Source organism: Pteropus medius, unplaced genomic scaffold, assembly GCF_902729225.1.
Source record: "Pteropus medius unplaced genomic scaffold, Ma_sr-lr_union100, whole genome shotgun sequence".
NCBI classification, from domain to species: domain Eukaryota; kingdom Metazoa; phylum Chordata; class Mammalia; order Chiroptera; family Pteropodidae; genus Pteropus; species Pteropus medius.
This window is the reverse complement of record NW_024342469.1, coordinates 4336520-4351022: the sequence shown is the minus strand read 5'-3', so window position 1 is coordinate 4351022 and position 14503 is coordinate 4336520. Positions and strand designations below refer to the sequence as shown.

General features: G+C 52.2%; 1 protein-coding gene across 1 annotated transcript in view; it reads right to left on the bottom strand.

Moving 5' to 3' along the window:
• EFCAB6 (EF-hand calcium binding domain 6) overlaps positions 1-14503 on the bottom strand; it is a 184416-nt gene that overhangs the window by 56455 nt on the left and 113458 nt on the right. Inside the window, exons 19-20 of the mRNA XM_039863013.1 lie at positions 5920-6034; positions 3307-3440 (exon numbers count right to left, since the gene is read on the bottom strand). Coding sequence (XP_039718947.1) covers positions 3307-3440; positions 5920-6034 — 249 coding nt within the window. The remainder of the gene's footprint in view (positions 1-3306; positions 3441-5919; positions 6035-14503) is intronic.

Sequence of the window (14503 nt, the reverse complement as noted above, 5' to 3'; positions counted from 1 at the left end):
CTGCTCGGTCTCTGGCGTCTCACCCCGCCTCACCTTTCTTCACGGCCACGTCCCCGCCTGACACGCTGGGGGCTTGGGGGTCCACAGTCTGCTCCCCTCTCGGAGGTGAACATGAGGCCTGGGCTCACCCCTCGCCCGTTACAGCCCAGCCCTGAGTGCTCAGTGCACATCCGTGCCATGAAGGTGCTGGGCACGAAGGATGCCTAGCCCATGCCAAGCACTCTGCTGGCCACAGGGACATACCGATAGCGCAAACGTGGTCCGTGACATCGGATTCTCACAGTCTGGTAGGGGGGAAGGACATGTGAGCGAATGACAGCAGTCCGGTAGGACAAAGGCCGTGAAAGGCTGCGAGCCGCGAGGGAAGTGCTCCAATGCCAGCCGCGGTGGCCGGACGCGGGGACGGCCCGGGTACCACGGGGCCCCATTCCCAATCTTCGCGAGTTTAACGACTTTAACTGCTGCCCAACTCTCAGTGTTCGACCTCCCAGGATGAAGCCTTTCCGTGGGGTTAGGCAGCACACAGGCTTGGGAATCGAACAGACGCTATTTCAATTCTAGGCCACGCCATGAGAGAGGCGGCTCTGGGCGAGTCTCTCCCGGCTCTGACCCTGTTGCTCCGTCTATAAAACGGGAACGCTCACGCCTCCTGATGAGCAGGGGTGGGGATTACAACAGACAAGGCCACGGATGTGAGCCTTCCCTCAGTTCACTGCCCGGCACGTCATGCAAAGCCTTTCATCCATTCAGCGGCGGGTACCGATCACCTAGTTCCCAGCAGGCCCCGTGGCGACTGCGTCGGCTGTCGTGGTGGGCCTCGAGGTCTCGCTGAATCATGCTATGGCACGCTGGGTGCCAGGAGTGCGGTGCAGGCAGCAGACCTCCACAGGGAGGACCAGGGCTTAGGGAGGAGCTGGTCACAGGGGGAGGGGTGGCAATCCAGGCAGAGGAACAGAATATGCAAAGACGGCATGGAGAGGGAGGTGGGGAGGAGAGGGGTCAAGGAGAGAAAGGCCAAGGCCAGGGCGGCACGGGGCCGGCAGGCAATCAGGCAGGATCAGGGCCCAAGGGCCAAGGGGTCACTCTGACCGCCTTGCCGGGTCAGGCGTCTGGGAGAAACATAGCCGCAGCAATGCGCGGACAGAACAATGCTATTTGAACGGAGGTTTCTTGATTCGTTGGTTTTTCGAAATATGCGTGAATCCACGGACACATGCGTGACTCTCAGAGACAGTGTCCAGAGGGTGAGGCCTGGGGTGAAGGTAACAACACGGGGCCACAGAGAACCCATCCCCAGGTCACGTCCCCGGGTCACCGAGGGGGTCGCGGTACCTGCTTCCCTCCCTACAGTCCGGGAGGGAAGATGGCCCTATTTGGTCACAATGACGTATTTCCTTCAGCCGCTCATGGCCTTTGGCCTGGGCTGTGAGGCTGGGACTTACTCGCTGGGCTTTGCTGGCGTCTGTCCACCTAAGTCAGTGCTGAGGGGGACTCGTCTGCTTACGAAAATCACTGGCGATGACAGCGGCAGCAGCGACAGCGTTTCAAACTAAGTCAAGCCTTTCTTTTTCTCACTACCGATGAGAAGAGACACTTAAGTATTTCTCATGAATAGGAGCTCAATCAAGTAAGGTGACAGTACCTTCCCACTCAGAAATCGAGACACGTGCTTTGTCCCGTTTACACGACCTGCGAGGACAATGAGAAAACCCCCAGTGGAACTGGGGAGGCCTGTGTCCTTGGATGGAACATACAGACCCTGCAGCGAGGAGCTGGCTTTGTCTCACCCACTAGATCATAAGTTCTCTGCAGGAATGTTTGTTGAATCAACTCATTATTTGACTATTTAAAATAAAGATCATCTTAGGAAACACGAGACATGTGTGCTGTAACCAAGCTACGGTGACAATAAAGGCAGGAAAACAATGGTGCCAGCATGAAGCTCGACTTCCCCCATGTCTCCCGCTGGGAAAGGGGACAGGTGGGAGAGCCAGGGAGAGGAGTCCGGGTTGCCATGGACAGGGCAGCGGGGGAAATTGCCTGGGGCCCCTTGGGGCCACCCTGACCCCACTAACCAGCACAGAGGAACATCTGCTCTGCCCTCTCTCCCTGCAGCCCAGCTTTCCTTCTTCAGAGAACCAGGCTCTCGCCCCCAAATGACCCTGCCTGCTCCATGCTCTTCTCGGCCGGGCACTGCATCAAACTAAGCAACAAGGACGAACCCTTCTCCATCTATGCTTATGGTGACCGTATTTTTCGAAGCATCAGGATGACGGTCTGACAGCTGGACAAATGGCCAAAGTCAGAAGCATCCTGCAAGCCCAAGTTAGACAGTCATCATAAACATATTCGTTTTAAAATGAGAGCTTGGTAACCGGACGAAGCTCCAGGAGGCAATCAGTGTGGAGAAGACGTCCCGCCCCGCCTCGCCGCTGACGCGTCTGCTCCTGCTCACCTGCGCGAGGACGCACTCTATCCCCGGGCCCCCGGCTTACTACGTCGGTCCTCCTCACTGTCATCACCCCCTTCACGTCTCAACACAAAGCCAGCTGAGGTCGTTTTGCACCTGCCTCTGTCTGAGCGGCTGCTGTTTCTCCCGTCTTATCGGCCATAAACGTCCACATGTCGCCCGTGCCTGGGTCAGACGGAACCGCGGGCTTTTCCCTAAGGCCGTGACCTGTCAGCCACCTGCCTGGTACCAGCTCCCCCTTCTGCTGTTTGTTCCCCTTTTCCTGTTAAGAACTTGCTGAGGCTTTAAGACTTGGTTCAGTGGTCACCTCCTCCAGAAGGCCCTCTTTAGCGGGGTCTTCCCCTGTGCCCCCAGAGCACGCTACAGTTCCCAGTATAGCCGCCCGTCGTAACGGGCGCCACCCGTGTCCTGGACGACTGAGCTCTGAGCAGCACCCAGACCCTTCGCCACCAGCGTCTGGCAGGCTCTTGCACACGGTACGTGCGCCATGCCTGTGAGAGCATGAGTGGAGCAGAGGGAGTGGACGGACGGGTCCCGGCCTCACTGCAACTCCCTCCTGTGAAGAGGGTCTCCTTACTTTCCCCAGGCCTTCGAGAGGCCGCAGGCAGAGCTGGCACAGTGCCAGCAAGGAAGGACCTCGAGGAGGGGAGGGGATTGCAGAGTTAGGTCCCCGTCCCAGGAGGGGAGTGGGGAGAGGTCAGCCCGAGCCTGTGGAGGCAAGTGCTGTGTGTCCAGTGATGGGCAGGACGAAACGGGGCTCCGGGAGTCACACCCAGGGTGGCCGACTGGCCTGAGGAGGAGGGGGCGGATAAGCCAGGCAGTGGCAGGTCATTTACCCGGAAGGACTCCTTCAGTCTCTGGGGGAAGAGTTTCAGGCATTCTTCGGCAGTCATGAAATAGCCGTCCGCGCTATTCTTCGAGAGAACTGGAGTCTGGGGCGGAGTCAATTCTGGCCCATCCATCTTGGTACCTGCAACGACCCCACACACCAGAGGCCTCTGTTAGGGGCGTGCGCGCCTCCTTAGTCTGCTTTGACGCCTGAATTTTGCCTGGCCCAAGCCCCGTGAGGACACGACACAGCAATTCCACTCTGTGAGCTGAGCACAGCGTCAACGTCGCCAACATCTGGCCTCCCGCCCTCTGGCCTCGTAGCCGTGTTCCTGTGCCTACGAGGAGAACTTGCTCTCTGGGCCACCGGGCCCCGGCTCGTCCCTCTCTCCTTTCCCAGCGGCAGAGAAGGAGAATCCCCGGAACCTGTCCTAAGCCCGGGGGAGTGTGCTTCAGCCGACAGTCGTTCATTCCACAGGCATTTCCTGACTGCGCCTACTAGGCCTTGGGCCCGCTCTTTTAACAGCCCTGAGGGGTACAGCCTGCTTTCCCGCCAGCTCACGCACAGGAGAACCTACTGTGCCCGCTTCATACATAAGGATTTGGAGGCTCAGGGGTCCCCCAGCTCCCCCAAGGGTGAGAGCTCGCAGGTAGCACAGAGGAATGGGAAGGCAGACTCCAGAGCCCAGCTGGCTAATTATTGCATTATGCTCTCTCTGTCCCCTAAAGCTGAGGAAGGAAGTGTCACTTATATTTAAAAACCAACCTATTTCCACCAGGTTGGGATAATTTGAGTGTGGCTTTATCGACAACCAGGCTGTAAACCGGGGGCTTGGTTTCAGACGTGGTTCTCTACACGCGCTGAGACCACCCCTCCCCACAGATGCAGTCTGTGGTAAGGCGGGTGGCGGGTAGGGGGAGGACGGACGGGACGGGGACAGTGGGCGGAGCATCTGGAGCTCGTGAGCATCCTAGGGGTTCAGTCCCAAACCTGACTACTGCCCTGCTCCACCTGGGCCTGCAGTGCCCCTCCTCAGGCTCCTTATGCCTGGCAGGTAACTCCTTCCCCAGCCGCTTGACTCCCCTCTGCCATGCCCGCCCTGGTCCCCACTGTAGCATCTGATCACGTGGGAGACAGGAGACAGGCGGCGCTGGGTAGGGGGGGGTTGGTGATGGAGGCGAGGAGGAGAAGGGGGAGAGCGAGGTGGAAAGAAAGGCTGGGGAGGGAGGAAGCCAGAGCAGTCGGGAGCTACTGGGCCCCCACCCTGCGATGGACTCTCCGCTCTGGGACCTCAGGCAAGTGACCTACTCGCCCTGAGCCCCAATTTCCTCACCTGAAAAATGAACACACCTGGCACACTGGAAGCACTCACTGAAATAAACATGAATTCCTTTTCCTCCAAAAATGTCAAAACATAAACCCGAGGAAAGTGTCGAAATTCCGAACACCTACAGCTTCTCGCCCTGCCCACTCTCCCTTCAGCGCTGGCAGATGGAGGTCTGGGGGGCCCGATGGGACCTCTGCGTTTTCCCCGGGACGAGTCCCAGCTGCCGGTCGCTCCCATCGGGTTCCATGACATCACCCCAGCCACACTCAGGACGAGAGCCAAATGCAGACAGGGCTTCCGGGTTCTGCCCTGTCCACCACCTGCAGTGCGTTTGCAGCCAAACGGAAGAGTGTTCCACTGGTACGTTCGCACGATTTCTGCAGCTTCTCTAGAGGGCTTATCTGTCCGTCTAAACTTCCCTCGCACGTGAGAGGGGACAGGATGCAGGGAGGGAGGACACGGTGGAGAGGCAGGAGGCTGCCTCTGTCTGCCAGGCGTGCAGCCACGAGAACAGAGTAAGGAGCAGGGAGCAAAGAGGAGGACCTGGCTTCCGGCCCTGACCACACTGCACAGGACGAATTTCGTGCTAACCATCTGGGGCAGGGAGAGGGGAGGGACAGTGGCTGGGCAAGTCACTGAATCCTTTGGAACCCCTGTGACCTCGTCTGCTGAAAGGGAGGAAGGACACTGGTCTTGCCAGTGCATGGGTGTCACTGATTATAGATACCCAGCACCCATTGAAGGACACCGGCCTTGCCAGTGCATGGGTGTCACTGATTATAGATACCCAGCACCCATTGAAGGACACCGGCCTTGCCAGTGCATGGGTGTCACTGATTATAGATACCCAGCACCCATTGAAGGACACTGGCCTTGCCAGTGCATGGGTGTCACTGATTATAGATACCCAGCACCCATTGAAGGACACTGGCCTTGCCAGTGCATGGGTGTCACTGATTATAGATAACCAGCCCCAGTTTTAGGAGGGAATCGTAAAGGACGTGAGGCGTGACTGAAAGGTGCACGGGCTTCGGAGTAAATTTTACAAACCACCTCGGCTCTCAGGTCATGGAAGGCCCCGTCGGGCAAAATTCTGCACTTACAGTTTGGCTTAAATTAATGAAAAGAAAAGACCAAGATGCAGTCAGATGAAATCTGTTCCAGTCTGAGAACAAACGCTGTGTCAACATCTCAGCTTACACCCTGGCGGCCCGGTGGCAGCGCTCGGAAAAACTCGAGGTGCCACGGCGGGAGGCGGGCCCCCGGCAGGGCTTGCCCTTGGCGATCAGCTACCTTCAAATCCTGCTGCGATCTCCCGATAGCTTAGCCCTTCTCTCTTACGTCCTACTTTTGCCGTTGGCTGAGCGTACGGATCATTCTCCATGGCTGTTCTGTTATTTTCCAGTACCTGGCGGGAAGACGAGGGAAGGAGAGGCGGTCAGGTGGTCCCGGGGTCCCTGTCCAGCTGAGCCCCTCCGGCCCGCAGCAGGTTCACCAATGTGGCCCCGGCACTGCAGCCTGTGATTGTTACTTGTCTGCCCCCACCCGCAGGCTCCTGCGGGCGGGGCCCAGGTGTCCCAGCTCCCTGGCCCTGGACAAGGCTTGTTTGTCGCGTGGGTGAGTGAACAAAGGAGCAGCCCGGCGCCCGCCCGGGGCGCAGTCAGCGCTGCAGACCTCCTCAGAGGCCGGGCCATCCGAGACGGCCAAATTCGCGTCTGCCGTGATGGCTCTCGAGTCTCATACATTAGATTTATATTCACGTACATCCTAGGAAACATGGAAAAAATAAAGCAAGGCAGTTTGAGGAGGAAAAACTAAAATTTTGATTACAGTTTTATTACAGTCCGCAGTTTGAATCGCAAGCTATGTGTTTTGGGGGGAGGGGTGTCCCCGGCCCTTCTTTTCCTCTCGTCAGGCACGTCTGCTCAGTGAGTCGCCGTGATCCCTGCGCTCCGCCGCCCGTGACCTACGTCTACCGCGGCTTCCGTTTTGCGTGTGTGGGAGGAGAGGGGAGCAACCGAGGAAACACACTTCCCGGCGCGGCGAACGTGAACAGAGTCGTCCGGATGACTCCGTCCCAGGAGACGGGTCGGGCTGCTCCAGCAGCACACTGCCGATGGTCAGTCAGCAACCCGGGCAGGCGAGCCCCGCACCCAGAAGGGACATGGAGGGGACACGGGCATGACAGAAGACTCCATCCCTGCTTACTCTCAAAATAGTTGCGACTTCAATGAGGAAATATGGCTTTTATTCTAGGAAGAGGACATAGAACCACAGGTCACAATATTTCTGTGTATCTAAAGGCTGAAGATGTCAAGGGTGGTGACCCCCCGCCCCAGCTCAGGGTGCTGGCAGGAGGACTGTGGGGAGAGTCGAGTCTGGAGGTGAGTTTTGAAGGAAGGGTGTGCATGTGTGTTGGGGGCCTGGGGAACACAGAGACCAGCCATTAACGTATGTCAGGGCTTCTGATGCCACAGGAAGCCAGAGTAAGCTAGAGAGCAGAGGAAGAGCGGGGTCAGCGGTGTGTCGATCGCAGAGTGTGTGCAGGAAGCTGAATGCGGCACAGGGAACAGGAGGATGGGGGAGACAGTACACATCACCATCACCGTCATCACCACCATCACCATCACCGACATCACCACCATCATCACTGTCATCACCATCACTGTCACTGGCATCATCACCATCACCCACCTCATCACCATCACCATCACCATCTTGACATCACCATCCGTACCATCTCATCACACACTGTCGCTTATCACTGGCATCATCACCATCATCACCGTCATCACCATCACTGCTCTGGCATCACCCATATCACTGTCTTCATCTTCACCATCTGTCACCATCACCGGCATCACTGTCTTCATCATCACCATCACCGTCACCGTCACCGTCGCCACCATCATCTCCACCTGCATTACCATCCTCGCATTACCATCATTGCATGCTATGTGCCAGGCATCGCCGTGAGCTCCCCTCAGGCATTCTGCGAGTCTCACTTAATCCTCATCATGAGCCCTACGAAAGGTGCTCTTACTGACCCCATGCTAAAGACGTGGAAACTGCGGCGCAGAGTTTAGGTGACTTGCCGCAGTCACAGTATCGGGGAATGACAGAGCTGGGGTTCAAACCCAGTTCAAACCACTGTGATGAACTCCACTGTTGGAACAGGGTCACTGGGGCCGGGCAGTGGAGGAACGTCTCCGCCACGGACACCTGCCGCTCTCACACGCACCTGGGCGGGCCACCCAGGCAAAGGCGAATCCGGCCTTGGTGGAACACCACAGACGGGGGCCTGTAGGAGCTGTAGGTCCTGTAGGTCATCTCCCCCAGCGCCCCCCACCTCCCCGGGAGGCTGTCGTGGCCGGGTATCCTCGCCTCCCAGGATCTGAAGAGGATGGAGCCTTCTGCGCCCGCCTCCCTGGACTAGAGCTGTAGAAACTCAGCGCACTTAGCTGCATCGGGGTACCCACAACCTGCAGCGCAGTCGTCAGCTCCTTCTGTTCTGGTTTTGTCCCTTTTGATGTGTGGGACTAGGACCCAGGGAGCTGACACCTTTGGGTGTCTACGTCAGTAATAAACTGAATCTGCATCGGCCCGGCTGGTCAGGCTTTGGCCCGGCTGGGCTTCCGGTGAGCTGGAGTAAACGAGCTGCAAGATGGGCTTGGTGCAGGGGAGCGGGGAGCGGGGAGCGGGGAGCGGGAGGGGAGTGCAGGTGTTGCTGCGCTGCCTGGGGGCCTTGCAGGGAGCACTGCTGGATTCCAAGACCATCCCAAGGGCCTGCCTGGGGACGTGGGCAGGCAGCACGTGTGAGTGGGAATTACCGCAGCTCTGCGCCATCTGCACGTGCGCCCTGTCCCAGCTCCGCCCTGCGGAGGAGCCCGTCCCAGCCCAGGGTGGTGCGACTGTTAGACAGAAAGCTGAGGCCCACGTGGAAACAGCAGTGGGTCTCTGAGACAGATAGACTGGTTGCTTTCTTTGAAAAATAACTTTATATTTTGAAAACAATTACACATGAATTATTCATTGCAAATTCCTCCTGTTTAGTTCTTTCATAAAAACATATGTAATGAAGAGTAAGAGAATGTCTGCAGGCAAATGTTTCGCAGCCTGGGGGTTGCGAAGCACCCGGGAGGTGGGCTGTGCCTCAGGCAGCCTGTCCGGTGGTGGCAGGCGAGCAATCCCCTACCGGCACAGAGGGTCGCCAAGGATTCCAAACCCCGGGAGTGTAGTCACCAGAAGAGGCGCTAAGCATTTTCCAAACATTAATGCCTCTTTCTAATGCCTCCCCTTGCTCCGCTCTCATTCTTAAGATGAACACAGAAGCAAATCAAGTAGATTTATCACAACTCTTGGAGGCAATTTACAGTGCAACGTAAGGCTAAATTGCAACATTTACAAAATAGATCTTAAAACATTTACCATGTAAGTCATGTCCTTTGGTCATTCCTAGGAGGCATTTCCCTAAGACAGTTCCTCATCAGAGAGGGACAAACTGTGGCCTGCCATATTCTGATTCACCAAGCAGTAGCTCTGCCTCCCCGGGATGTCGCTTAGATTACACACCCATTCCTCCTCATGAGGCCACATCATTTCACGGATTCCTTGCTGGAGCACAAGGCTGAGACAATCCTCAAGCAGACCTCGGGTGTGGTCAGACCACCACACCCCATGTCAAAGAAGGCCATGTGACCAAATCCAGCATCACCAGGTCAGGGAAGCACGCTCCAGCCACCGAGATGGTGAACGATGGAGAAGAATCAGGGGCGGAGAGAGGGTAATGACGCGCGCATGAACTCAAGTCCCTTCCAGCTCTTCGAATCTATGGGATTCTATAAATTTGGTGGCAATGCTGTGACCACAGGCAACATACCATGATCACAATCCAACCACTCCCCAGAATCTATAGGATAGACATATCTGGTCCACTGGATCTAATTTGACTCAACCTATTGGTAATGGCCCCGAACCACATTTCCCAAACAATCCTTCCGCCAACCTTAGCACCGAACTCTTGACCCTCAAGCCAGACCGATGGTTTGTCAACAGCAATTGCCAAGTTGTAAGACAGTGGGTTTTTCTCTTTCCTTTTTTGCTGCAGGCATGATGATGACAATGTTGATTTGGTTTCGTTTTTTAAAAATGTATTATTCCTGTAGAACCCAATAAGACTAACATCGTGTTTAGATGGCTCAGAATGACAAAACGCCAAGCCTAGATGCAACCTACGAAAGTTGCGAAATGAGACAGCTTCGGGCTGAAACTAGAAGACAAGGTGATCTGGCAACTTTTCAACGTCAAGGAGATTCCAGGTTTAACTAGTAAATCAACCAGATGTATCTAATTTTAGAGGCAGACATCCAGAACCTAGCTCACTTTTGCACGCATTTATAAAATCTTCCGGTGTTCCACGGGCAAATGAACCCAGCCCGTCAGGAAGAAATTGTGAAGATTGAAGATGAAAGCGGACAAACCACCCCTTCTTCGGGGGAGGCTGTTCCTGAGGTCTGCAAATCGGATCTATTGCTCACGGGGCAAGTGAGAACAAACGCCGGTGCCCAAAGCTGAGCACACAGTCAAATGCGTCACGAGAAGCTGGCACTAAACTGCCACCCTCTCCTCAGAAGTGACAGGCTTTGTGTCCCCTCCTTCTGTGCACTCTTTTCTGTTCTCGCCTCTTACTTCAAAAGCAGATGTGTTTTTAATGCGTAATTTAATGCAAGTCCAATTGTGATCCTAGTAACGCATTTGGGGGGCGGGGATAATTGTATACGGTTTTATGGGAAAGTATAAACCTGGCCTGAGAACAGCCAAGAAAATATAAAAAGAAAGAAAAATGAGGAAAGGCTTATTTTACTAAATTAAAAAAAATACATAACTGTATTGATATAGAAATGGCTATATACCCATTTATATAACTTAGATATATAACAATGTAATTAGTTCATGGGAATTTTCAGATGTAGACCCTACGATAATGAGAATTTCACAAATCGATAAATGTAATCGTTGAGTCTGTGGGAAAAACAGAAAAAGGACCCGATCTTACACCATATACAAACGTTAATTCTGTGTGGATTAAGCATTTACGTTAAAAAATAAAACGATAAAACATTCTTGCAAGAAAGTCTAGGAGATTAGCCGTAAAACATGGGAAGGGAGATATAGGGGGTGGAGGAACGACACCTTCTTAACCAAGATTACAAACCCAGAATTTATTTTTTAAAAAAGAAAAAAGGAACAAAGGAAGGAAGCTAGACATATTAGGTTCTGACAACAAAAAGATATAATAAAACAAAAAGACAAACGAGAGATATTGAAAATATATGTACAGTGCAGGAGACGAAGGGCTGATAAATTATTAATTCAACGGAGTTTTGTTTTTTTTTTTGCCGCAACGCGTTTAATTAATTTATTTTTTTAACATTTTATTTTTTTATTTTCCCTTCTCCGCTCCCCGCTCCTCAGCAAAGTTTTTGAACTCTCATGTTAGGTACTGTTAAAGGCACTAGGAACAAAAGAGTGGAAACAGCAGCAAAGTCCCTGTTCTCATGTGCCGGGCCCTATTTAGAGGGCTTATATATCGTGCCGAGGTGAAATGTGTCCCCCCATAAAGATAGGCTGAAGTCTTAACCCCGATTTCTGGGAATGAACTTTGATGGAAATCGGGTCTTTGCAGATGTAATCAAGTTAAGATGAGGTCATACTGGGTCAGGGTGGCCCTAAAGCCAATGACTGCGTTCTTGTAAGGAAAGGGAAATCTGGACACAGACACGCAGCGAGGAGAGCACTGTGTGGAGACACAGGGACACAGAAGAAAGAGGCCAGATATTGGAGCGGGGGAGCTGCGAAGCCCAGGAACACCAAGGATCGCCGGCCACCCAGCAGCTAGAACAGGCAAGGAAGGGTCCTTTGTAACCATTGAAGGGAGTAAGTCTCTGCTGGTCCCTGGATTTTGGACTTCTGGCCTCAAGAACTGAGAGAGAATAAATGTCTTATTTTAAGCCAGCCAGTTTGTGGCGATTTGGTACAAATCCCTAGGAAACTGATACGCATATATTCGCTCACTGAATCCTTATAACGATCCTACGATGCAGCTACTTCTACAATCTCCGTTTTAGGAAACTGAGGCACAGAGAGGCGTGCCCATGGGCACATAATTATTAAGTACAGAGCGGGGATTTAAACCCTGGCAGCCTGGCTCCAGAGCCAACATGGTCAACCACACTACTATAACGCTTTTCAAAACTGATCGGGATCATGAACAAATATTTATTGAGAACTTATTTTGCACTGGGGACAGGAGAGAATGAAAGACAAAGCCAGCTGCCCTGCCGAGCGTCCTCCTCGGGGAGGGAGAAGCGCTGCCCTCGGGAGAGAACCAGGCCTGAGCTCAGAGAAAGGCGGGGGCTCTTTTCCTGGGAAGGTAAGGCCGGGGTCGGATTACAAGAGAGACAGAGCCTTATGGGGGAGAAAGCTTCAGGGGCGAGAACCCAGAGGATGAGGGAGAAACTGGGAGTCCTAGGCGTCTTGTGAAAATAGGATAAATAACAATGGGTATAGTAAACAAATATCTCATAAATGGACAGGAGGGCAAAAGATAGAAATAGGCGACTCACAGAAGAACAAATCTCAATGGTCAAGGAAAAAGAATAAAATTCACTAGCAGTCTGGGAAATAAATGCAAATTAAAGAAGTTAGCACGAGCTATCACTTTAAAGCTACAAGAGCAGCAAAACTAAAAAGAACTAGAATACCTCTTGCTAACAGGGGTTAGAGAAAAAGACACTTTCATACACAGCTATTAAAAATATGAAATTCTACAGTTTTTTTTTAATTTAAAAAAACAAATAGGCAACACCTATTAAGATAAAACTATATTATCTTAGACCATGCCTACTCATGGGAATCCATCCCATAGAAATAAAAGCATCAGTATGTAAAGACATGTAAAGATTGTTTAAAGAGAGAAAAAGAAGGGGAAAAAGTGAATGTCCCTCAGAAAAGGAGGGGCTGGTGCTCAGCTCGCAGAAGATCTACGCTTCCACTGAGAACAGACAGAAAAGCCAGATAAAATACAAAACATCTGCAGGGTATATTAGAGAGCCGCCGAGGCAACCAGGACTCGAAGAGACAAAATTCTGAGAGCAGGGGCAATCTGAGGAGAAGTGAGCCATTCACTCACTCTGGGAACAGGGCAAGGGGCTCAGGATTGAGGCTGGTGGCCCCCGCAGACTGTCACTACCAGCAGACAGAGAACAAGCAGAGCTTGCGAAAAGCTCTTGGGACTGCAGGGACCGAAATTAGGGCTATGAATGGCTAGGTTCCTAGTGAGAAGGGAGAGGCAGAGAACTGAGCCTGATGCTGCCAGTTTCCCCCTCCGGATATTTGCTGAACTCAGAAGCCGTGTGGGGCCGAAGACTAAGAATAAAGGCAGAAAGCCACTGAAAAGCAAACGTATTTTTTTGTCACCATGTGTTTTGTTTCCTCATGTCCTGACGAAACACAAGTTAGAGTTCAGGATTCCTCAGAGGCGGGAGCTCAGGCACTAACCCAGGCTCTGGGTTTAAAACTGGATACTACACCCTAGAAATAGGAGTGAGAAAAAAAAAAAAAGGCAAACAGAGCCTTAGGACATTACGATCCAGCCTCCAATCAACTCGGTTTCTAATCTGAGCAAGGTTATCGGCTCCACTCTATCTGCCCAGCAAAGGGGAACGTGGCCCATTATCTGGAGCCTCCTGACTTTCTTCATGTAATACCTGATACTCAATAAAAATCTGGCGTGCCAAGAGACAGGACCATGTGACCTAAAATCAAGGGAAAAATCAGACTATAGAGAAAGATCTACAGGTGATCCATATACTGGAGTTAGCAGGAAGAAAAAGTTTTTAATAGTTACAAATATGTTTCAGAAAATACAGGAACATATTGAGACAACAGAGGGAAAGACACAGATATGCAACACATTAAAAAGAATCCAATAGATACCCCACAATTGAAAAAAAATACTAAAATTCAAAAGCTATGTGAATATAATTAACCACAGACTAGAAACAGCAGAACACAGAATGAACAAACCGGAAGACAAGCCAGTGGAACACAGTGGGGCAGAAGCACCGAGAGGAAAAGGGTAGAAAGTGCATAAAAGAGTGAGAGACACGGCGCATTGTGAATGGATCTAACATACAGGGACCAGGAGCAGAGGGCGCACGGAAAGGAAAAGAGAGAACGGTTGAGAATTTTTCACAAAACTTTTTGATTCCATACATCAACTTACAGTTTCAAGATGAACTGCACACCCCAGCGGGATGCATACAGAGAAAGGCGCACCGAGACCCAGTAAAACTGCTGAAACGCACAGAGGAAAATCTTAAAGCTGCTGGAGAAAACAAGACACGTTTCTCTGTATGTGCAACGACAAGACTGATGGTTTATTTATCGACAGCGCTGATAGCCAGAAAACAATGAAATGATACCTTTAAAATGCTAGAAGCAAATAACCGTCAACCTAAAATTCCATTCCCAGATAAAATATCTTTAAAAAGTAAGAGTGAACTTCTGCTTTCAAGTGAAATCTGTAAAGAGTTTGGGAGTCATCACCTCCATCTTTACAAGAAAAAAGCTGAACAAACTGGAAATCAGTGGCTTTTTTTAGATCCATCAGAGAAATCTGAAATCTGGAGAGTCAGGTGAATACAGAGAATCCCAGCCAAGATCAGCTTGTCTGAAGCAGAAGCCACGGTAGCCACAAATTGGTGGAAATAACTTAGTGGTAACTTTGACAAATTGCTGGAGGCTTAGCGAGGATGGGCTGCAGCATGAGAAACCCTGGGGGCCCGGTCTTCGGAGGGAGAGCAATTTCTGCATG